The sequence below is a fragment of the Eschrichtius robustus genome, chromosome 13 (genome assembly GCF_028021215.1).
Source record: "Eschrichtius robustus isolate mEscRob2 chromosome 13, mEscRob2.pri, whole genome shotgun sequence".
NCBI lineage: Eukaryota > Metazoa > Chordata > Mammalia > Artiodactyla > Eschrichtiidae > Eschrichtius > Eschrichtius robustus.
Window position 1 is genome coordinate 69390547 of NC_090836.1, and position 22623 is coordinate 69413169.

General features: G+C 39.2%; 3 protein-coding genes across 4 annotated transcripts in view; 1 reads left to right on the forward strand and 2 right to left on the reverse strand.

Annotated features, from left to right (window-relative positions):
- Positions 1-922: 922 nt before the first annotated feature.
- CCDC59 (coiled-coil domain containing 59) lies at positions 923-8358 on the reverse strand. Its single transcript, XM_068560362.1, has 4 exons — positions 8095-8358; positions 6778-7114; positions 5572-5671; positions 923-3826 (listed from the first exon to the last, which is right to left on the reverse strand). The coding sequence occupies exons 1-4, from the start codon at positions 8246-8248 to the stop codon at positions 3665-3667; spliced, it is 753 nt and encodes a 250-aa protein (XP_068416463.1). The 5' UTR covers positions 8249-8358; the 3' UTR covers positions 923-3664.
- A 5-nt stretch (positions 8359-8363) lies between these two features.
- METTL25 (methyltransferase like 25) overlaps positions 8364-22623 on the forward strand; it is a 139311-nt gene continuing 125051 nt past the window's right edge. For both annotated transcript variants that reach the window (XM_068560361.1, XM_068560360.1), the window contains exon 1: positions 8364-8694. In XM_068560361.1, coding sequence (XP_068416462.1) covers positions 8433-8694 — 262 coding nt within the window. In that variant the 5' untranslated portion in view covers positions 8364-8432. The remainder of the gene's footprint in view (positions 8695-22623) is intronic.
- On the reverse strand, positions 10968-11895 carry LOC137774891 (LIM domain-binding protein 2-like). The gene is made up of 2 exons (XM_068560363.1): positions 11347-11895; positions 10968-11198 (listed from the first exon to the last, which is right to left on the reverse strand). The coding sequence occupies exons 1-2, from the start codon at positions 11878-11880 to the stop codon at positions 10968-10970; spliced, it is 765 nt and encodes a 254-aa protein (XP_068416464.1). The 5' UTR covers positions 11881-11895.

Genomic DNA, 22623 nt, shown 5'->3' on the forward strand with positions numbered 1-22623 from the left:
CATATAAACTGACCACTGTGAAATATTTACTTTTTCAGGGACAGAGGACAGGGCATATTTGTGTTGGGAACTACCAGGAATCTAGGGATCACAATTCTATAGCTCACCTTGAGATCTTGAACAAATAGGGGTAGCCTTTTCTCATCGGCTTCTTAACTGGCTGTGTGGGAGTCTTGCAAAGACTAAGATGTGGCCATCCTTATTCTAATACTCAGAGAAATGAATTTTATTCCTGAGCTTTCTTCAAGTTTGAATGGATACTGGGATGACCTCAGTGGGGGGTTATAAGGATTCATTTGAATCTTAGTAGGTCATTTTCCAATATTCTAGTCACGTCAGTCGAGTCAATATTCTACTCACGTCTCATCCAAAGAGTAGAAGGAATCTAACATTGCACCGGAGAGGACGGTACATGTGAATGAACTGCTATAATTTGGGTTGTTCTGATGTGGTGCCACCTGGCACACCTTTAATTTGATGATGCTGTTACAGAGCAAGTCTCAATTAAGCTTGCTGGAGCAGAGGCACACAATGGAAATTAGTAAAAGTTGCAAGACTAGTAAGATCATAGATTTCAATGTCTTTTGGAGACAACCTCCCCAGTTATTTTATTAGTACTCCAAGGAACAGGTTGAGGTAAGTGGTGAGATTTAAAACAGAAAATGAAGCATCCGCATTGAAAGGCCTGCGTACAAACAGATACAACGCAGACAATGCTGTATCTTGAGTGTCATTGTTGGGTCCCTAATTTGACTTCACCAAGCTCCTTTCTCAGTTTCAGCAGGTAGCCACTTTTCCAGTGCCTTAATCTCTTTAGAGATGTCACATTTCCTAGAATGTTTTATACCTACCATGTGACGGAACCATTTCCCTCCTAGGCATTTACCCAAGAGAAATGAAAGCATATGTCCACACAAAGACCTATACACAATGTTCATAGAAGCTTTATTTGTGGGAGCCCCAAACTAGAAACAACCCAAATGTCAATCAACAGGCAAATGGATAAACAAATGCTGATGCATCCATACCATAGAGTACTTAGCAATAAAAAGGAACTATTGATAAATGCAACAACACGGATGAATCTCAAATTCGTCTGACTGAAAGAAGCCAGACAGAAAAGAGCACCCAGCAGATAATTCCAATTTTATAACATTTTTGAAAACGCAAATTATCTATAGTAACAGAAAGCAGATCGGTGGCTGCTAGGGACCCATCTGGGGAGCCCCTGATAGGATTGATGACAAAGGGCCATGAAGAAACTTTTGGAGATAACGGTGATGGATTTGTGATTGTGGTGTTGGTTTCATGAGTGTATACGTGTGCCCAAACTCACCAAATTATACATTTTAAGTATGTTCAATTGATTATACCTCAATATATCTATTTGTGAAACCCAGGGTCACTAGGCCCATGAAGTGTGCACCTCTGATGTAAGGCTCTCAGCTCCATGGGTGACTCCATCAAGTGTTCTCAATGGCAATTATCCAAATACTTAAAGAGAGCCCAGTGTTAAACTGCCAGTAAAATGCAGATGTCCCACATTTTAGTATAAATATTTCCCTTTCAAACTCCTAGGGAGAAAATAAAGTCTATATATTAAATTACCTTTCAAGTTAATGTCCAAAGGCAAAAAACTCAAAACCCAAAATCCAATTCTCTTGCCCTTATAAGGCAAAAGTCCAACTAAATTAAAGTCCCTTCCAGTTTCTTATTTTGTTCACTCACAGCCAGCAATGTTAATGCCTCGATGGATTCCTACAGCAGCTGCAGCCTGTGTGTTTTCCTTGGAAACGGATGTAGCTCATTCAGCTCCTCAAAAGTTAATATTAATTCAACATCAAGTCTATGGTGTGTCTCAATTTTTAAAAGGTCCAAAGAATAGCACATCCGAAGTAATTGTAACACTTGCCTCACACTCACCAGATTTACACAGCAGTTATCCTGGACAAAATTATGTTCCCAGAACCCAGTAGTTGTTATTGTCAAAGACAATTCCTAGTACAAACTCTATAGTAGAAACTCATGGGTCTGTAGGAAGGAGGGTAACTGGGGATGGCTCCAGCCTCATCATAATGCCAACCAGTTTATGCCAATTGTCAGGGGTCCATGCCCTGCACGCTTCAAATAAATTGGAAGACATTTTTCAGCAAGAAGTTAGATTTATCACCATGCATTTAGCATGGCACACTGTATCTTCTCTCTGGCATTTCAAACAAACACTGATACTATCTTGCAAGGTATAGACTTGCTGTGGTGCAGTCCCAATCACAAGGTGTCATTTGTGGTCCCGATCTTTCCTATCCAGCATAATCAAAATCTCTTTATATTCAGAATTTGCTCTTTTACACTGCATTTTATGACTGGCATGATTTATTTATTTACTTATTTATTTTAACATCTTTATTGGAGTATAATTGCTTTACAATGGTGTGTTTCTGCTTTATAACAAAGTGAATCAGCTATACATACACATATACCCCCATATCTCCTCCCTCTTGCGTCTCCCTCCTCGTACTTTTTAAATGCAGAATGCTCAGTAGAGCGGGAGGACTTACCAAAACCTTAATGCAATATTGGGCTGCATCTGTTACCACTTATAAAGGATTGCACTTTACTATGCTATGTTTTACGAGTATTCTTGCAGTTCTTTTGTTTTAATGATGATAACCAAGCCTTTCTCATTTTGCAGTGATTGCAAGGAGGCAGGAGAAGCAGTATTCCAGTACTTTCCTTTGGCTCACAAACCTACCAACAGAGACAACACTGGTAAGGTCCAGTAACAATGTTCTTACATGACAGGGTCCCACAGGATCTGGAAAGCTTAATTCCTGCTGTGACACTGCTGCCTTACCATCATCATTCAAAAAATATTACACTAGCAAGCTATGTACATCCACTTAAGGAAAAGATTATAAATATCAAACTCTGCTTTATAAAGACCTCACTATAATATGGTGGGGGCTGAAGGTATAAACCTGCTTACAGGTTTCTGGAAAGACCATCCCCCTATAAAATGTACTTAATTCAAAATAAATTAAAAAGTCGAAGGGGAGTCTCTGCCTCCTTCACCATTCCATTACTATGGAATTTCAAAACCGTAATAGTTGATTGCTAAATTTAAACATTTGATTGAAATGATTTGTTGAAAGCTCTGCTCCCTTATTTTCAAAACAAACACTTTATTTCATCTGAATTTCATATGGTATAAAAGTTATTACATGCTTGAATCTGTTGCTCAAATAGCAGGTTCTTTCAGTTCCTTTTTTTTTTTTTGGCCATACCAAGCAGCACTCGGGATCTTAGTTCCCCAACCATGGATGGAACCTGTGGCCCCTGCAGTGGAAGCGTGGAGTCTTAACCACTGGACTGCCAGGGAAGTTCCCTCTTCCAGTTTTTAAGGCCAACCTTCCTTCAGCAGCAAATAAATCATATATAATATGATATATAGCAGCAAACAAATCATATATAATTTCTATAATATATATAGAAAACTTTCTTTTAGAAAAACAAACATATTTGGACATTTTATATTGAGTATAGCTTAGCAATCCAGTCTGTGTTGACAAATTTAGTTAACTGTTAGGAGGGACAGTACATATACAAGAGAACTCAATAGCCAGCAGATATTTTAACACTTGATTAATCAGGCAACATGTCTGACCTAATTTTTTTCTTGTATTTTTTTTAGAAGATACTCCATTTGTAAATTCAAGTTTGGTTGCCCCTTTTTAGTCTTTTTGTTCAATATTTTGAACACTTCCATTTTCTTCTTTTTGTAGAGCCTTTGAGCTTCTTCTCTCTCTTGTTTTCTCCTCTCAAATTCCTGAAATTATTAACATGTATAATTTTCATTAGTAATAAACAATAGATATTGTTCAATAATTTTGTTGAAATAGCTATCACCATGCAAAAACTTCAGGTTTGTCTTATATTTTGCAAAATGTGAAGTGTTACTCGTAAGTGCAGCAGTGTACCCTCTGCCGCTATGATACATGCTATGCCATAGAATAATGTAAAGTTATTAAACAATTTTAATTATTTGTATACAAATAAAGCACAGAAGAAAGAAGGCACATTTATTTAATGGTTTCACATTTAATTAGATCCACTGAAGAGTCAGAAGTGACATTAGAGGTTATCTAGTCCATGTAACACAAATCATTTCCAGAATATCTGGTATTCTTTTAAATTTGCCATCTGATCCAGATTTAATTCAAGAAGCATTTATTGACTACAAACTATATATATGTAAAATATTGTGCTAGGTATTATGGTTTTGATTATTTAAGAATTATCATGCTCATTTGATTTGCAAAGATAAAGACTCAAATTCATTGGAGTTTAAAGAAAAATAATTTGAAGTTATATAGACCTGAAAATCACTACTTGAAATACAATATTCTTAAATATAAGTTAAAAATTCTTAAATAATGCAATATGTGAACTGTTTTTCAGTTTCCCCTGTAACGCATATAGCCCCCAAATGACACAGCCTTACATTTGTATGGTGACATAATTAACAAAGTGCTTTCATATATGTCACAGCATATTCCATTCTTTTAAAACTTTCTATGCTAGGATTTATCTTCACCTTACGGATAAGGGGCTGATGCTCAATTTTCACGATTACAAAGATGTAACATTTATATATACATAAAGGAAGTTTTTTTTGAACTAGTAAAATGTTTTACAGTATAATGGTCCATATTTCATCTGGTATACTATTTCCAAAGGTGGCAGGTATCAGAAGGTTGGTTAAAAATATGCATAATCTTAACAAACTATGAAACAAAGGTCCAGTTTTTCCATGGAGAAATGTTTCTGCTTTACCCTAGTCTGCCATCGGTTTAAGAATAATCATACGAATTTTAGATGTTAAACTTCCAGATTTCTTAATTACACAATTTGTAAAGCTAAGACATAAAAGAAATTATATGTCAGTGCCATCTTTGGGGTATTTTTGATTGATGTGCTCTCCTTTTTAAAGTGATAGATTAATATAGCTTCAATATAATAAACAAGAATTAACCACAAATAAAATAATTTTGTTGAAGCTGTGGATACTTTTGTTCTGCTCATTTGAAAAAGGCTGTTATAATTTTGGGTTTCTGAATGATAACAAAGTGTGGTAACTTTTTGCTAAGTTAATCTAGTAACGTTTTTAATAAGCAAGACCAACTCTTTAATGTAAATTTATGAAAATCATCTACTTTTTTTAAAATTAGTAGTTCTCAAATTTTATTATGCATAATCTCTTGAGGCCCTTGTTAAAAAAAATGCAACTATCTGGACCTTACTCTTGAGAAACACTGTCCCAGATGCTCATATTATTAACCTATGAGCAGTACCTTTAAAATCCTATTCTTGACTACTACTATCACCTCTCAAGGGTAATATAAACAGTCAAGGAATCTGAATGTTGAAATTCTCCAGCTCTTCTCAGATTATTCATTTACTCAGCAAATATTTACAGAGGGCATACTATGTGCCCCATATTAAGAAGAAAAGCTTACATATACACTTAGGATGAAGACACATGAATCTAAATATTTTAAAAGTAGATCTTACTTGTCTCTTAGCAGCACGCTTAGCTTGTATCTGCTCATACTCTTCCTGTGCTTTTTGATTTGATGTTTTCTTTTTATTTTTCTTTGGAATAGTAATGGAACTTTGCAAGATAAATGAAAACAAATCACAAGTATTAAAAATAATATAACCAAAATTATGACACAATTATGTCAAATAGCACTTGTATAGTCAAATCTCACTAATGCAACTTAAGGGGTGGGGGTGAAGAGAATTTGAAAGAAAGAGGACATTAATTTTATTAGTAAAATGTCCAAATAACATATTAGAAATTTTGTTACAGCTTTCAAGATATAGAAAATAGTAAATGGAAAGTCTTGGAGAAATATTTCAACCAGGGAAAATATAGAAAGCTCTGAAAGATCTGAAAATGTTTAAAAACAGGAAACCACATATGAATGGTAGAAATGACAGACTGAAAAAGGCATTAATTTGAAGGACGTTATGAAGGACCTTGTGGGTGTACATGAACTTTAATCCCAAAGTTCTTTGACCAACTTGTCTCTATTCCATTTTATTTGTTTTTTTAATTGCAACCAAGTCTATGTCCTCTGGGGGAAAAAAAAATCCAGGTTAATAATAACAGTAGTAGTAGCAGTTAACACTCATGTAGCACTTCCCATGTATCACATGCCTTTTTAAACACCTATATTAATGAACTCATTTAATCTTCACAACATCTGAGACAGGTCTAAGATACCATAGTCTGTAAATAATCCATTCTGGGGTTGTACAACATAGCAGCTATAAATTACATACTTACTTTTATTATTTGCATTTTAGAGAAGAGGACATTGGGCACCAACATATTAAAGCCAGCTCCAAAGTCCACGATGTTAAGCACTACACTATAATACCTCTCAAAAATTAGATTTTTTTAAAAAACATACATTAATAACAGGAGTTAACCATGGTCCAAGTAAGTTAAATGTACTTGAGAGGCTGAAATCTAAAACCCAGGTCTCTTAATTCCCATTCCATTACTTCTTCTATTAAGGCTACCTGACTTAATTTATAGTCATTTAAGCTAACATGAAAGCCTCCATGAAAATATTTTCACATAATTACCTGTGACTTCTAATATGCCTTAAGAAAAATCCCAATTACTACAGAAATTGTTCTGTAATCTCTTTCCTAAAACCCTACTTATATCTACAATGAAGAATTTCAAAAGATGGTAATACATACTTTATTCTTACGCTACATTGTTCTTCTGCATGAGGCTGCTCAATGCTACAATGTTCTTCAGACAAAGCCTGGTCAGTGCTACACTGCTCTTCTGCCAAAGGCTGATCAACTTGTTCTTCTGACAGAGGCTGGTCAACTTGTTCTAACAAAGACTGGTCAGCTTTTCTAAGCTGCTTCCTGAGTCTTTCCTCTTCAGCTAAATAGAGATGTTTCAGATGATCAGGGTACCGATCTGTGAACTGGGATTCCCGTGAGGTTTGAGCCTTCTTTTCCCTCCATATCAGCTTCTTGTAATTTTGCTGAATTTTTAGTTTTCTTCGAAATGCAAAGCCTTGTCCTGTTGAAGAATATGTCAGTCATGAATTACTTTCTGAGAAAATAATTTGCATGAAAAATGTAGTTGCTAAATTAAAATTAAAAACTTTTTACATCATCACGTTTAGATGCTAGAATTACATTATGTTTTGCTTTAAAACGTTATTTCAAGAAAACAAGTTTAAGCTAATGGAATAAACAGTACACTGGTCCTTCGCAAAAAGACCAGGCTAACAGTAATTGTGCAGAACTAAAGAATCTCAAAGAAGGAAAGAAGACTAGAGTGTTGCACAACTCCAACTTATTGTATTCACAAATCAAACAGATTTCTTAACTCATCTAAAACACTTAACCTAGGTCTTCACTAAATACCTGCGGGAAAAAACCCTCAAATCTATTACCTTACATTAGAGAAAATACTCTACGACTGATTTTCTAAAGTAATTCAACGCAAACGAGGAAAGACGGTGTACGACTTTCTCAACAGCAATTATCAGAAAACTACTTATTTAAGATTTATACATTCCAAATGGGTTTTAAAAGTACTTACAAACAGCAAGACAAAATGAAAAACACAAACTAAAACGAAGCAAATAAACACAGTAAGAGAAGACTGGAGGGCTCTGGGGTATTTGTCATCAGCAAGAGGGTGGGGCAGTACATTTCCGGCCCCGCCTTCTATCCTTTACCGTAATACATGCACAAATGGACTCATAGATTCTCTCTGCTTACGGTTTCACGGGGAAAATGTAGAGAAAAAGAGTTCTCATTAAAAAATGGGATTAAGTCGAGGAAAATGTTGAAAGATTTAGAGCAACACTGCCTCGCCTTCCCATCCAGAACTCTGAGAAGCCCACGGCTTCAGCAGATTTAAGAATAGATTTCTCTGCCCCAAGTACGGCTCGGTCTGGTTCCTAAATCCTTCCCAGCTTGGGCGGATCGCGTATCCTAAGATTTCGCAGGCCCGAGGACTTGTAAAAGGCTGCCTTCTTACATACATACCCTCGCGAACGCTCCCCGCGAAGGCTTGCGGATGATTAGGTCGCCACGTCCTCCGTTTCATATTCTTATTTCTGAATCCGACCAGTGAAACTCCTTCGCCACGCGTCCCAAAGCTCCCTCTCTGCCCCCTTGCTGCATGCCTTACCGGCGCCATGGCACACCAACCGCGGCGCCAGAAAAACACAACTGGCGCGGTCAAAAATACGTCATCAGGCAGAAGCAATCAGCCGCCCACCCACAGTCCAGATCGGAATTCTACTTATCCGGCCTACACTTTCCACTGAGCCCTTGCCTTGCGGCCACGTTTGCGCCACCTACAGCCCGGGAGGGTGGGCGTCATGGCGGCTTCTGGGCCGCTCCCGGTGACCCAGGACCTGTCCACGTTGCGTGCCAAGTTGCAGGGGCTGCTGCGGTTCCTGACGGAAGCCCTATCCATTTCCAGTGCACATACGGTGGACTTCTACACGGAGTCCGTGTGGGAGCAAGTGGTCGACTTGCCCCCGGAGACGGTGCTGGCGGCGCTGAGATCGGCGGCGGAGGCGGAGGCGGAGGCCCAGCCCGCGGAGGCGCGCCTCCAGGTGGAAGCCGAGAGCGGGTCAGGTGAATGGCTGGTGGGCGGGGCGTTCAGGAAGGCGGAGAGACGTCCCGCCCAGTGAAGGGTGGTGTCCCGTAGCGGAAGTCAAGCGGAAACAGGTACGCGGCGGGGCTGGCACTGGCGGGGCGAGGATGCGCTGCCTGGTAGGGAGCAGAGCCCCTTCTCCGCTTCCTGGCGGCGTGCGGCGGGACGCTCCTCCCGAATCCCGTCTTCCATGGGTGCTTGTGTATTTCCACAGTTTAAAGAGAGCAAGAAGCATTGCTAGGACCTTTCTTCATTTAGTAATTCAACAGTCAGTTTCTTAACTGGAGGGGAACAGTACTTATAGATTGCACGTGGAGCACAGCAGAAGCTAAATCAACACCTAACAATCAAGATCATTTCAAATGGTGATTATGGCCAAGAAGAAAATAAAACCAGTCAACTGTGATAGCGACTGTGTGAGGAGGCTGCTTTCACCTGGTTGGCCATGAGCATGAGAAGGCGCCGGCCTGCAGTGAGCCGCAGGAAGGGATTTCAAGCCCACGGAATCGCGGAGGCCCTGAGCAGGAAAGAGCGGGGCGGGTTGAGGTTCAGATGCCTGAGTGGCTAAAGCCAGGTGCCGGGCAGTGGCAGGTGCGGCCAGGGAAGTAGGCAAAGCCGGATCGTGCGGGGCCCTCTGGGCCTCGGAAGGATACTGGGTTTGAAGTAGGATGAGAAAGCTTTGGGCCATTTAGTCAATATAGTGCTTTAATATACTTTACATTTGAAAAGATAACTGTGATAGTTATTTGAAGAACAGACTAGTAGGGCAAATCTGAGAGGCCAGTTAGAAGGCCATTTCAGTAATACAAGGAAGAGATGAGACGATTGTGGGCTGGGGTGGTAGTAGTGAAGACCGGGAATATTTGCTATCTCTTTTGAAAACTGTTTATAAAATATCTACTACTGAAACTTAGATTTTACTAAGGCAAGTACATTTTGGAAGTAGTATGATGAGAAGACACCAGCAGGATCCTGGGATTTCTTCTACTTTGTTTCCAGGCGGTCCCAACCTTGCCCTTGCTAGTGAACTTTATTCACTTGAGCATTCTCTGAAGGCAAAGCACCACTAGCGGGCCTTCCTATGATAAATCTTGGTAAATAGTGGTTTCTTTAAAGTCACTGTTTATTGTTGGAAAGTTAGGCACTTCTTTTTTTTGGTCGTTAACACAGTTTATTATTGGCACACTTAACAGTAAAGCATACATAAAATACAGCTGTTTTATAATACACGGAGCCACTGTCTTACACGTATAGAGAAACGCATTAATATGCAAATGGAAAATTAGTTTTTTTATAAAGTTTCACATAAATACACTGGAATTGCTCCCAAAGAAAAGTCCCCATAAAAGAACCAGGTTAGGGCTTTACAAAATATTATACAGGAAATATACCATGAAAAGAAACAACAGTCAACTCAGATACAACAAAAAAAAAACACAAAAGAGTTTCAGATTTATTAAACTGCCCACAAAATTAATGGATTACATGGCTTGAAAATATTTGGATCAACAGAAATTTTACAAACGCCTACATTCTCAAGGAGCCAAGTGCCTTTCTTTACATAAAAATCAGCCTTGGTGTCTTTGATGACAAAAAGACATTTCTTGTTTCAGCACTCAGGCTCGATTGAACCAACTCAGGATCAAGGACCAATTGACATTAGCCTGGCCATAAATTACCCTGCTGGGCCCTCTTAGCTGTTACCCAATGAAAGAAAAGGTGAAGGGGGAAAAAAAAGGTACATTTAAATTACTTTCCAAAAGTGGATTTTTTTCCTTTTCTTTTTTTACTGAAACAAGTAATTCTCAGATGCAAGTCAAAAAGCAGAAACTATTTTACAATATTAAAAAGTCTATCTGTAGTTGGGTTCAGCATAGAATGAGATCCTGAGCACTGAGAGTTTATTGACAATATGGCGTTTTTTGGATGGTTGGGTGGGGCGGGGGGAATGAAATTAACAAATGTGGTTAAAACCGAGCCAGGAGCAAGCCTAGCTTTTGCTCTTATTTTAATTACGATCACTGCCAGTATCTGTGTTACCTGTGAAGGCCTCCAGGGAGGGGTCATGGAAGTTTATTTGGACCGATCCTCTCAATTAAAAAAAAGAAAGAAACTCAGATCCCTGCGGTTTAGAAATAGGTATTTGCATGGAAAAGTTTTAATGTCTCTTCCTTTCTCTGCTGTGAGTAAGGATCTGAAATAGTGATTGTAACTCACAGGGGCTATGGACAGTGGATTCTGGAGCTGGTCAGTCTTACTGGGAAGCTTGGGGTGGGGGGTTTTCTGATTTGGTCTCTTGAGTGGTGGGAGGTTCACTGTTCCATGGGCTGCAGTTCCCCAGGGCGGGTGAACTGGTGAAGTCTTCCTCGTCGTCCATGCCGTGGGCTGCATCATACTGCGTGTTTTCTAATCTAGTGATAAGCCTTTCGTCCTCGTCCCCAAACTCACCTCCCATCAGAGTTGGCTCTCCTACCACCATCACATCCTGTGAGGAGGACTGGAAGTGACTCCTTCAGGGTGTCTCAATGCTTCTCCTTAAGTTGGCCAGAAGGGGTCACTGCTGTTGAATGACACAGGTCTCCATCCGTCCCAGGGTTGAGGCTGCAGTTCAGGATCGCTCCTAGCCCAGGTACCTGACTGGACAGACTCAGGTTGGCAGCTGGCGTCTTCTTCTTGCCGCCTGTGCTGTTGTCAGTGTTCCCAGTGCCGCTGCTGGAGGTGCTGCTGGTGGAATTTTTTCTTTTTGTCTGTTTCGTTGTCGGTTGCCTTGTGGGTTCTGGCGGCGCCACCGTCCGCTCCCACTTCTGAAACAAGCAGGTCTTCAGGCAGTCTGGTGGACTGAGGTTGTAAGTTTTATGTCTGGACATCAGTTCCTGCATTGGCTCCAGTATTACACACAACCTGAGGTAGTTGACGGTGAAATCTGTTAGCCCCGTCCTGGTGATGTTTTTGGACAGCTGATCCAGGACCTGAGGACCTTGTGCATGCATGGCAAGAATGCTCCTTGGGACTAACTCTCTGTATTGTCTAATGGTAAAGTGCCATGTTTTTATTCTCATGAGATCATCAAAGGTGAACTCCAAGATCAGTCTGCCTTCCGTACACACCTTGGTAAACATGGGCTTCCCGTGCTGGGTGACCATCGCACGCTGGCCGCAGTCCACCATGTTGGATGAGCTGTGGTAGGATTCTTTCGAGTGTTTGAGAATGTAATACAGGTCAGTATTACAGACACAGTGCTAAAGTAACGGGGGATGAGGGTCCCGCCGGTAGCTGCTAGTGTTGGAGGGTCTCCTGCAGAGGCGGGGGGTGGCTGTGGCTCACCGTGGGGACGGGGACACTGGCAGCAGAAGTCCTGGGAAGTACTCCTGGGCATGAGCCCTCCCAGAGTCCGCCATTAGCCCCACCAAAGCGCCGGGTAGGCTCCAGTGCTGGGTCACCACTCTCATAATACCTAATACCTATGATAACGTGGCAACTTAAACTCCAAAAGAGTTTAAGATCATGTCTGCCCTGCTGTATTCCAGCACCTAGTAAAATACCTAGCATGCATAATTAAATACTCAGTGACTATTTGTTCAATGAGTTAATGAATGACTCATTCTGGCTTCCAAAAGAGTAAAAGAAACTAATGAAATATGAAGCCCAAGACTTTCATATGGGTTTAGCCTAGGCTTCATACAATGGAAGAATTAGATTGTTTACATATCCTAATAATAACAATAATAGGATTAATTGATATTTACTGTTTTTCCCTGCAGTGTATTGTTTGTTTGCATATTTTCTCTTTTAATATTTACATTAGTCTGGCAAGATGGGTTCTGTTTTCCCCATTTGTGAAATTGCCAGTTGAGGAGATAATTTACTAGGTGCACAGCTTGTAATGGAGATGCAAGCCTGGGTCATCTGACTCCACAGAGTCTGAGGTCTTTACCACTGTGATAAAGGTTTTTCTGGATTATTTAAGATTGAATTACAAAGGGCATTTATTATCAAAACTGATATTTTTATGACATGGATACATTTCTTATTTTTTGTTTTGTTTTTATTGTTTCCTCTTCAAGAACGTAAGAATTGTTTTGTTCACTGTTGTATCTTTAGTGCCTAGAATGGTGCCTGGTCAGAGTAGGTGGTTGATAAATATTTGACGAATAAATAAATGAATAATGCCACTTATTTGTCCTCTCAGCTAGGAATAAAATACATCTTTTGGGAAACACAACCAATTTTGTGTCAATTCAACAATAATGGAATCTAGACTAGATTATTCACCTTTGAAATGTCTCTGACCCTGACAAATTTTATATACAAGATATTCAGTTGTACAAATGGTCTGCCACCTCCAGTATTAAAAATAATGAATTTTTTATAATGTATGCTTGTAAGGAATATTAATTTTTGTTTATGTAAAGATTATGTAAATATGGACATTTTCTCCATTACTATATGAAGTCTATTGTTTGTGTCAGAGAAGAGTATTTTTTGCTCTTTGACCAGACTTGTATCTTATTAAAGAATTGTTAGTTTCTCTATAAGTATAATTTAGCACTTAATGTTTATACTGTTTAGTCAGACAGGGTACAGATTCCAATTCTTCCAGCTCTGTGACCTTGGGGAAGTTTGTTCATTCATTCATTCATTCAGGGAACATTTACTTAGTGTCTGCTGTGTGCCAGTACTTTTTTAGGAGCTAGGGAAATAGTAGTAAATAAAGCAAATAAAAATCCGCATCTTCATCTTGCTTGCATTCTAGAGGGAATAGAAATAATTTTTTTAAAGTGCCACAGAGAAGAATCAAGTAGCAAAGAGAGGAGTAAATAAGGGGATGGGCAGGAGGAAGATATGTTTGCAATTGTAAATAGGTTGTCCTAGCAAAACTTCATGGAAATAACTCTGGACAAAAAGTCTAAATAAGGAGAAAATTGAGTCATGAAGCTATCTGGAGGCAGAGCATTCCAGATAGTGAGAACAGGGAGCGCAGAGGCCCTGATGTGGGAGCAGGCGTGGTGTGTTCAAGGAGCAGCAAGGAGACCTAAATGGATTTCCATTAGGGTCTCACAAGAAGTATGGTTTTCTGCCAGCTTGATATGAGGAGTTACAAATAAACACAGTTCCCAGAGCTGCACTGAGTTAATGCACAGTGTGTGAAAGTACAGTAGCATATGTTTGGCATAATCATTTGGTATTTTATGAGACCAAGTTGTTTCTGAAAATCCTCAGTGTAGCCATTTCAGTAGATTTCTCTTGCCAGGTCATATTCTGGCCTGGTCAGAGTCCTGAAAGTTTCTTTTCCTCTGTTCATCTAAAAAGAACTAGAGAGAAAACAATCTTAATTCTCCACAATTAAAAAGGAAAGATGGTGAAAATAACTGTATTTTAAGGGCATAAATTATGGGTGTTGTGGTTTGAATTGTGTGTCCCCCCAAATTCATAATTCGAAGCCATAACCCCCAATGTGACTATATTTGGAAATAGTCTTTAAAGAGGTAATTAAGGTTAAAAGAGGTCAAAAGGGTGGTGCCCTAATCCAATAAGAAGAGGAAGAAATGCCAGAAGGGTGCACACAGAGGAAAACTATGTGAGGACCCAGTGAGAAGGCAGTTGTCTGCAAGCCAAGGAGAGGGGCTTCACCGGGAACCAGCTAGCTCTGCCAGCACTTTGATTTTGCACTTCCAGTTTCCAGACTGTGACAGATTTCTGTTGTATAAGCCACCCAGTCGGTGGCATTTTGTATGGCGTCTTGAGCAGACTAATGCAGTGGGCTTTGCAGACTGCCTGGTTCAAGTCCTGGCCTCACCGCTTACTCGTTTGGTTAGCTTGGGCTACAACTCTTTGTGCCTCAGTTCCTCATCCATAAAATGGGGATAATTATAGTACCTACTTGACGGGGCAGTCTGAAAGTTATGTGAGTAAATACATGGTAAGGGTTAAGCGGAATGCCTAACAAAGAGCAGCACTTAACTCATGCATTCACTTGACTAACGTTTACTGAGTGCCTTCTACCTACCAGGCCCTGTTCTGGACCCTACTGTTATGATACTGAACACAATAAAATCCCTGCGTATGTGGAGCCTATGTTTTAGTGAAGGTTGATACCCAGAAAACTGTATACACGTGCACACACACACACACACACACACACTCGTTTTCCAGGAAGGGAAAGTGAAAAATGGTCTATCTGAGGGAAGAGTGTGTCAGGCCAAGTGAATAGCAGGCACCAAGTGGGAACATGCTGGGTGTGCTGGGAGCCCAGCAGAGCCATCCAGGTGAGATTGATCAGAGATGAGGTTTGAGTGGCGGCCTGAGGCAACGTCATGTGGGACTTGCAGACCATACTGAGGGCTTGGCTTTTACTCCGAGTGGAATGGAATGCTCTTCAAGGACTTCATGAGGGGGTATGCTGTGTGATTTATGTCTCAGAGGGATGACTCTGGCTTCTCTGTGGAGAAGGTGAGGGAGGAGGAGGTGAGGGTGGAAGCAGGAGGACAGGATAAGGCTATTAAAATAGTCCAGGGTGGGCTTCAGGTAATGGCTGCTTGACGAGGTCGGGCAGTTCCTCCAGCAGGTAACAATGACAAACACTGACCGGATTATTAAAAACTATTGGAAGGTTCTGGAAGGTGACCAAAGCGGGACAGAAATACGAGCAGAGTTTGCTGTTGGAAAACTGCTACTGATTGGGAAGAACTGTGAATTCATGACTTTCTTGCTGGGGGTGCTCCAAATCCCCCTAGATCTGGCAGTGGAAAACGACATTCTTCCCAGCTCACGATGGCCACGACAGAGTTCAGAGATGAGAGCAGATGGAAATTTAAGGAGCACATTCTGGAAGGAGGGCCACAGAAGGGCTGAGATCTAAGATGTGCATATAAACTCTGGCTAAGACCCTGGATGAAGTATAGACACACCCACCCCCACCCCCAAACACACACACACGTGTGCACATGTGGGCACGGGAGACTAAGAGAATCCAGCAAAAACACTGATGAAACTAGGGGGATGGTGAACCCTTGAAAGGCAGAGCTCCTGGCAAGATGTGCAGACTTGCTGCACCTTTGACAGAGTATATTCCCCAAGCTGTGTACACAGCTTGGGTGGCAAAAATCGAAAGCCTGATTGAATTTCTGTATCAATGGGCAGAATTCAGGGCTGGCAGAGCAACTGGAAATTTAGGCTGGGGAGCGTTGGAAACAAATGTAACCGCAGAGAGGATGAGCCCCCCAATCTGACTATCAAATCCACCCAAATCTTTATCTGCCTGCTGAACTACACAGGCTCAGGGATACCCTCAGGGGGCAGGCTAATAAATCAGCAACTGAGCAGAGACACCAGCTGCTGCACGCTGAGGGGGAGATAGATTTCAGTCTGAGTCCAAGCAAGTTCACTTCTTAGTAGAATAACAACAACAAAATCCTTAGAAAAACAAAATAGATCCACTACAATAAATTATCCACAATTCTGCTTTTCAACCAAAAACTACTAGATGTGCAAAGGAACAGGGAAGTATGACTCATACTCAGGAAACTGATTCCAAGTGAGCCCTGATGCCGGATTTAAGTAGCTGTGTCCAGAGAATTAAAAGAAAGTGTGACCCAAGGGGGGAGAAAATGAGTTAATAGGAGCTGATCCTGATTGGGCTCAGATGTTGGATTTAAGTGGCTATCATAAATATGTTCAAAGAAATAGAAGAAAACAGCCTAAGAATTAAAGGGAAACACAGTATTAATATTAATTATACGACCTCCCTTATACTTGTTTTCATTGGAAGAGTACACACTCATTGACAATTATATTAATGTTACACGTGACCTGTTGCTGATAACACGCTCTCACACAGTTTCTGTGGGGTAGGAATTCAGGAACAGATGAACGGATGGACCTGGCTTAGGGTCTCACGGTTTCACAGTCCACTTGCTGGTGGGGCTGCAGTTGCTGAAGTTGGTTGAGGTTGGGGAACTCGCCTCCACAATGTCTCACTCACATAGGGGGGTAGTGGGTGCTGCCTCTTGGCACAGGGCCTCAGTTTCTCACCATGTGAGCCTCTCTGTGGGGCTCCTTTCATGGAAGCCGTTGTGTTTGCACGATGTTCTTGTTTTTGTCTGTGCTCAGTCATGGTTGTGGACTTGGCATGGTCACAGACTTGGTCTGATATTGGTGTACTACTGTAAACGCTTTTATATTTAATAGGGAAGAGTGTGGTCCGTGTGCCAGCGCCAGTTGCACCCCAGCTATAAGCTGCTATCTCTCTGTCACAGCTGATTGTTATTTTTTTCCTTTTTCACAAGTGTATTACCTATCTTACAAAGTTGTAGTAAAGCTGAAAAATGATGTAATATGGCTCCTAACATAGAACTGGGAATACAGCATGGATTCAATAAGTTGTGGCTAATAAATGATGAGGGTTGTGGTAATGATGATGTTGGTGGTGATGGTGTAATTAGGTCTTTCTTTCCTTGGAAAAAATAAATTTTCAAGAACATCTGGAAATGTATGTGCTCCTATAACACCCCATATACTCTCCCATATCAACACCTGTCATCCTGGTGTCATTGTCCACTGGCTTGTCCCTATCTGCAACTAGATTATAAACTCTCTAAAAGCAAAAGTACAGTGTTTGCCTTTTTCAGTTTTGTGTTCTTAGCACATTGAACAGTTTCTGGCATATAGATGAGTAAATTATTCTTGAAGAATGAAGTGAAGCATAGATCTATAAAGAATGTTCTTGAAGGTACCCGTGCAAATATGGTACTGAACTAGATAGCTGTGGTGTGATTTCTGTCCATATTATGTTTGTCGTCATTGTTTTTGTATGACTCGATCCAACTCATAGGTTTTTTAACTTAATTTGCTATTCTTTTCCTGTGTGAAAATGCAGTACTTCATTCAGTACATTGAAAATTACAGAAAGATACCATGGGAATCTGGGGATAAAATCAAGGCAGGCATCATTTCAGGCTAAAATTTCTGAAAGTTTACCACATATATGGGTGAGATTAACCATCTGCAGAAAAAAGCCAGTAGTGATAGTTTCTAAATACTTTATTGATAAAACAATCTCCTATATCTCATCTCAGGGATTAAAATTTTGTTTTCCCCACTTCAAGGGAACTAGGCTGTGTCCTTAGGAAGTAATGACTACATTTATAAATCTGTAACATTCTCAAGTGAATTATCTTTTGGTCTTCAGGAGTTAATTGGTCTTCATAAGTATAGAAAAATCTTCCAAAAGGCAAAACGGAAGAGATTCTGAGTTAGGATAGCCAAAATATTTTATGAAACCAAAATAGATCATGACTACACAGGCCACTCAAACAGCTACCCAGCTTGATTAAAATTTTCTTTAAGAATATCTGGCTTTATTTGTTCTAGTTGTAATTCTAAAATTAGGAGACAGTGTCTCATCAAATGAATGATATGGGTTATCTCAATGTAAAGTAATAAGTTTATAAAGCCAGCTTCTTATAACTTTGCTTAGAATCAGTTGTGGAAAACCTATTCAGCTCTCAGGAAATCCAGGTTTCTGTGCCTGCAAAGCCATCCTCTGTGACTTTGCCAAAGCCCAGGGCTGCTCTAAGACTCTGCCAGAGCCTCCAGGGCCTCCCTTGACTCTCTTCTTTCAGCTTCTTGAGGCCATATGCTACTTCTCCTGCTTCTTGTTATCGTCACTTACATGATCCTTACCAGGACTGGGTGCTGAATAAATGTTTAGAATCGGTTCCTTTTGGTGAGCATCTGCATAATTAATTTACTGTCATTTTAATTGAACAGCACAGGAAGTTTTTGCCTATGATAGATTATTTTGTTGCGGTTTCTCTTAAAGTATTTTTATTGCATCTCAATAAATTAAATTGCTTCTTGGCCACTCTAAGTATTTTTTTCTTGCTGGTGGTGATGGTGGTGATTATGATGCATTGAAATTGTGCTCACATTTAATTTGAAACACATGAAGCCAGAAAGCATGTTGGAAATAGAAAGTGAGAACAACAGAGAAATAATTAGTGTCATCTGTTTTACTCTGTTGTATTTAACTTTTATCCTTTCACTTTCCATATGTATTTTCCTGAACTCTATTTTCCCTTTTTATATTTTTCTGGGTCTTTTTAGCAGCCTTCAAGTGTGGAAATAATTTCACACAACAAAAAGATAGTGGCAACCGTCAGCCCAGTTCCTGGGTTGCTGCTGTAATTATGGGTAAGGGTGACAAAAATGCAAACAAATCTTTGGGAACTCAGGATAATTTGTCATCATATTTTATTTATTTGATATATAGAAAGTGCTTTCCAATTGTCCCTTTTAGATGGGGCCATTTAGAACTTGAATTTATATTCTAGTTTTTAATGGTTACCCCCCCAACTTCTGATTTCCCCCATATCATTCAATTATTAAGAAGTTTAGTAAAACAAAGTTCATGAAAATTCCTCTTATCTATGGCATTTTTTCCCCTCATTCTACTTAAATTATGCTTATACTTAGCCAATCAGAATAAATGTGAGTGTCTTCTGTTTGTTTAGATATTCATTTTATGTTGCTTGGTACTTTAAATTATTTATTTATTTTTGTTAGATGGGCATTATCTAAAAAACTCAGACTAGTAAGTTAGACCATCAACAATAAGAGAGGATCTGTTTAGTACTAAAAATACTGGAGAGAAAAGTGTTATCTTTTCAAAGTTAGATTAATTTTAAAACTATGAAATTTATATTAAGAATTAATAGCTATCTACCAATGAATAAAAGAATAATTTTATGTTGTTTTAAATATTTAAAATGATCTCTAGAAGCCAGAGGAAAAATACTTAGTTGAATTGTCTGTTATAATATTAACAATGGGTAAAGTAAAAGGTGAGGAAGAGTAAAAGATAGCGATTCTTAATCTCTTAGGTCACAAATCCCATTAAAAGGCTAATTCAAATGAACACTATCGTACCTCTTCCTTAAAAAGAGGCATATATGCTCACACACAGATGTAAAACTTTACGGATAGCTTTCCGTGATTCATAAGCTTCTTTAGCTCTTAGACCTCAGGATAAGAACCGCTGGTTGAAAGCATTATTAGTATTACAAAGCTCTTTGACTTCATCTTGCTTTAGACCAGCACTTGTACTCATTCTTCTTTTTTTCCTTGTCGCTTTTTGTTCCTTATTATGATATATACTTTCAACATTTCTTTAATCTTTATGAAGTTCTGAAACTTCCCTTGTGAGGGGAACTGCATTTCCGATATAGCCGCAGAGTATTAGACTGGTGTCTTTAGGCAATACCAATAACAATTACTGAAAATGAATTCTTCCCTCTTTCTTGATCATTAAAATCAGAATGGCGAATGTAAAGTTTAGGTGGGCATTTTATTTGTTTTTTCTCTATTGCAGTCACCTTAAATAATGGTCCCTAAAGAATAAAATTGATCTGGTTTTTATGAATTTTACACATCATTTACAAAAATTAAACAAGTAAAGAGCAAGATCAGAGCAGGATCTGCTGGAGGTCCGGTAGGAACTAGAGAAAGTGTATATTTAATGCAGATTCCTCTTGCAAGTTCCTTTTACTTGGCAAATGATTGTAACTGAATTCAGTTGAGTAGAATAGACACACATCTATTTTGTGTTAATGTTGAAATGTAAGTAATGGAGTTTAGAATAAGACTAGCAGAGGAAATTAAACTCAAGTTAATGAAATGTACAATGGAAAAAAGTACAATTTGAAGAGACAAGTGTGACTTAATTTTACCCTCTCAAAATCCCTTATTAGTAATTTAATTTTACTTACAATTACTGTTTACCTGGGACAAAAAGTCCTTTATTTTTCCTGCCTCAATAATAAACAAGCTGTGAAGTCTTTTTTTTTATTCTTGAAAGCCTGGAAGTCTAGGCCTAAGTCAATGTGTGTATAGAAAGGAAATACTGGTCTTCTCAGTGAGAGATCAATGGCAGTGTTAGTTACTAAGATACTGCCATCCTTGAGGCACTGTGGGGCAGTGGAGCCTACCGTGGTGTTCAGAAAATAGCAGCTGAAAATAGGAAGTGAGATCTCTGTGGTAGGGACAAGAGAAGAACAAAGAGATTGATTTCATAGCACTTACTGCACTGAAATAGGTTCGTTTTTAAAGTATTCTTTACAATTATAAAGCAGTTTTTCAAGTTTTAGAATCTAAAATTTATTTTGTGTTTTGCTCACAAAATCATATTCGGTTTATTAAATTGAACTTATTTTTCAGAAAATATTTACAAATATTTATTTAATTTATTCTTCAGTGCTTCTAATTTTAAATGGAGTTTGAAGTTGTGGAATTTCTAGTAATCCATCTCTTGGTTTTGGTTATTTTCTGAAAATAGAGACTTCTAATATAGGAAATTAAAACACAATAGTAAAGCAGACTTGAAACTATATTAGGTCTTTAAGGCATGGTCAGGATTATAATCTATCTACTGAATTTCACTTCAAATTTAGTAAGAAATATCATTGGTAATAAAATTCTCCCTTGAGCTTTCAAGCTGATTCTAGGACTTGGTGCCCACTGCTAACCACTGGGCTCCCAAACACTGAGAAATTCTTGCTTTCAACCTACTTACACTGTAGAACCCAGTGCTGGCTGTTGGACTTGCACGTTGTGTCTCAAGTTGCAGCTTACCTGTCCCTAGTCATGCTTTCATTCTAACAATGGAGGGCTTGCATCCAACTTCCAGAGCCCAAACTTCCTTTCTCCCAGCAGGCCCCGTGTTTAGAAACTGAGTGTTTGTATTGATCATTGTTTCAACTTCTTCTCTAGTAGCCTATATGGTATTCTGGGCCTAAATATTTGAGTATTTTCTGCCCCACATTCTTCCAACAAAGTCCCAAGTGCTGTGTTAGGACACTCAGTTACCTAATTCGGACTTTGTGCTTTGGGAGTTGCCTACTATATTCTAGACACTGTTTTAGGATGGGGTGTGTGTGTGTGTGTGTAATTAAATACTTACATGTATATATGTATATGTACATATTTACATATATGCCTATGTGCATATATATGTGTATTCCTTGAAATATGGTAAAGTAGATATTTGCCCCCATTTTATAGATGAAGATATCAAGTCTTAGAGCAGATAAATAGATTGCTCATGGCCACAGAGGGAGAGGCAGTCTGAGAACCAGAATTCAGACCTAGTTCTTGCTCATTCATTTACCCATTCATTCATTGAGTACGTGATATGACAAGCATCATTCTGGGTTCTCAGGATACAGCAGTAAACAAAAATCTGTGTCCTCTTGCATGTTACTTACTATGTCAGACGGTGATAAGTGCTATAAAACATTGATACAGGATCAGTGAGGAATGAAGGTTGAGTGAGGTTGCAGTTTTAAATAGGGTTGTCAGAGAAGTTTTCACTGAAATGGTGACATTTGATTAAAGGCAAAGGAAGTGAGAGAGAGAGAACCATGAAACTATCGAGAGAAGATGGTATCAGAGGAAAAAACAAGTGCAAAGACCTGAGTAAGTGCATCCCATGTGGCATCTCAAAAGAATTCTAACTGGGAATTGCTGAGCCCTCTGGAACCCACACTGAACATTCGTTGCCCACATGCCTCGCAAGTGATAAGACACTATATCCCTTAGATGAATCACGAGTTAACAAATTAGCTTTATCAGGTTCAGTTATTACCTTGCACATAGTAGGCACCCAGAATTGTTTATTTTTAACAAGTTTATTTTTTATATACCAAATCAATTTTCTAAACTTCTGTTTCTTTGTATGATATTTTTATTTTCCTTCAAATTAAACTATGAAAAGGGTTTGTTAGAGTAGTAATACTGTGGTTAGATGTTCCTGTTTTTATATTTAATTTGATTTCTGTAAAAACTTAGTTAAATGTGAAAATGCTTTTGAAATGGTTCTGTGTGCTTTATACATTCAGTGTGACGTTAATATTGGC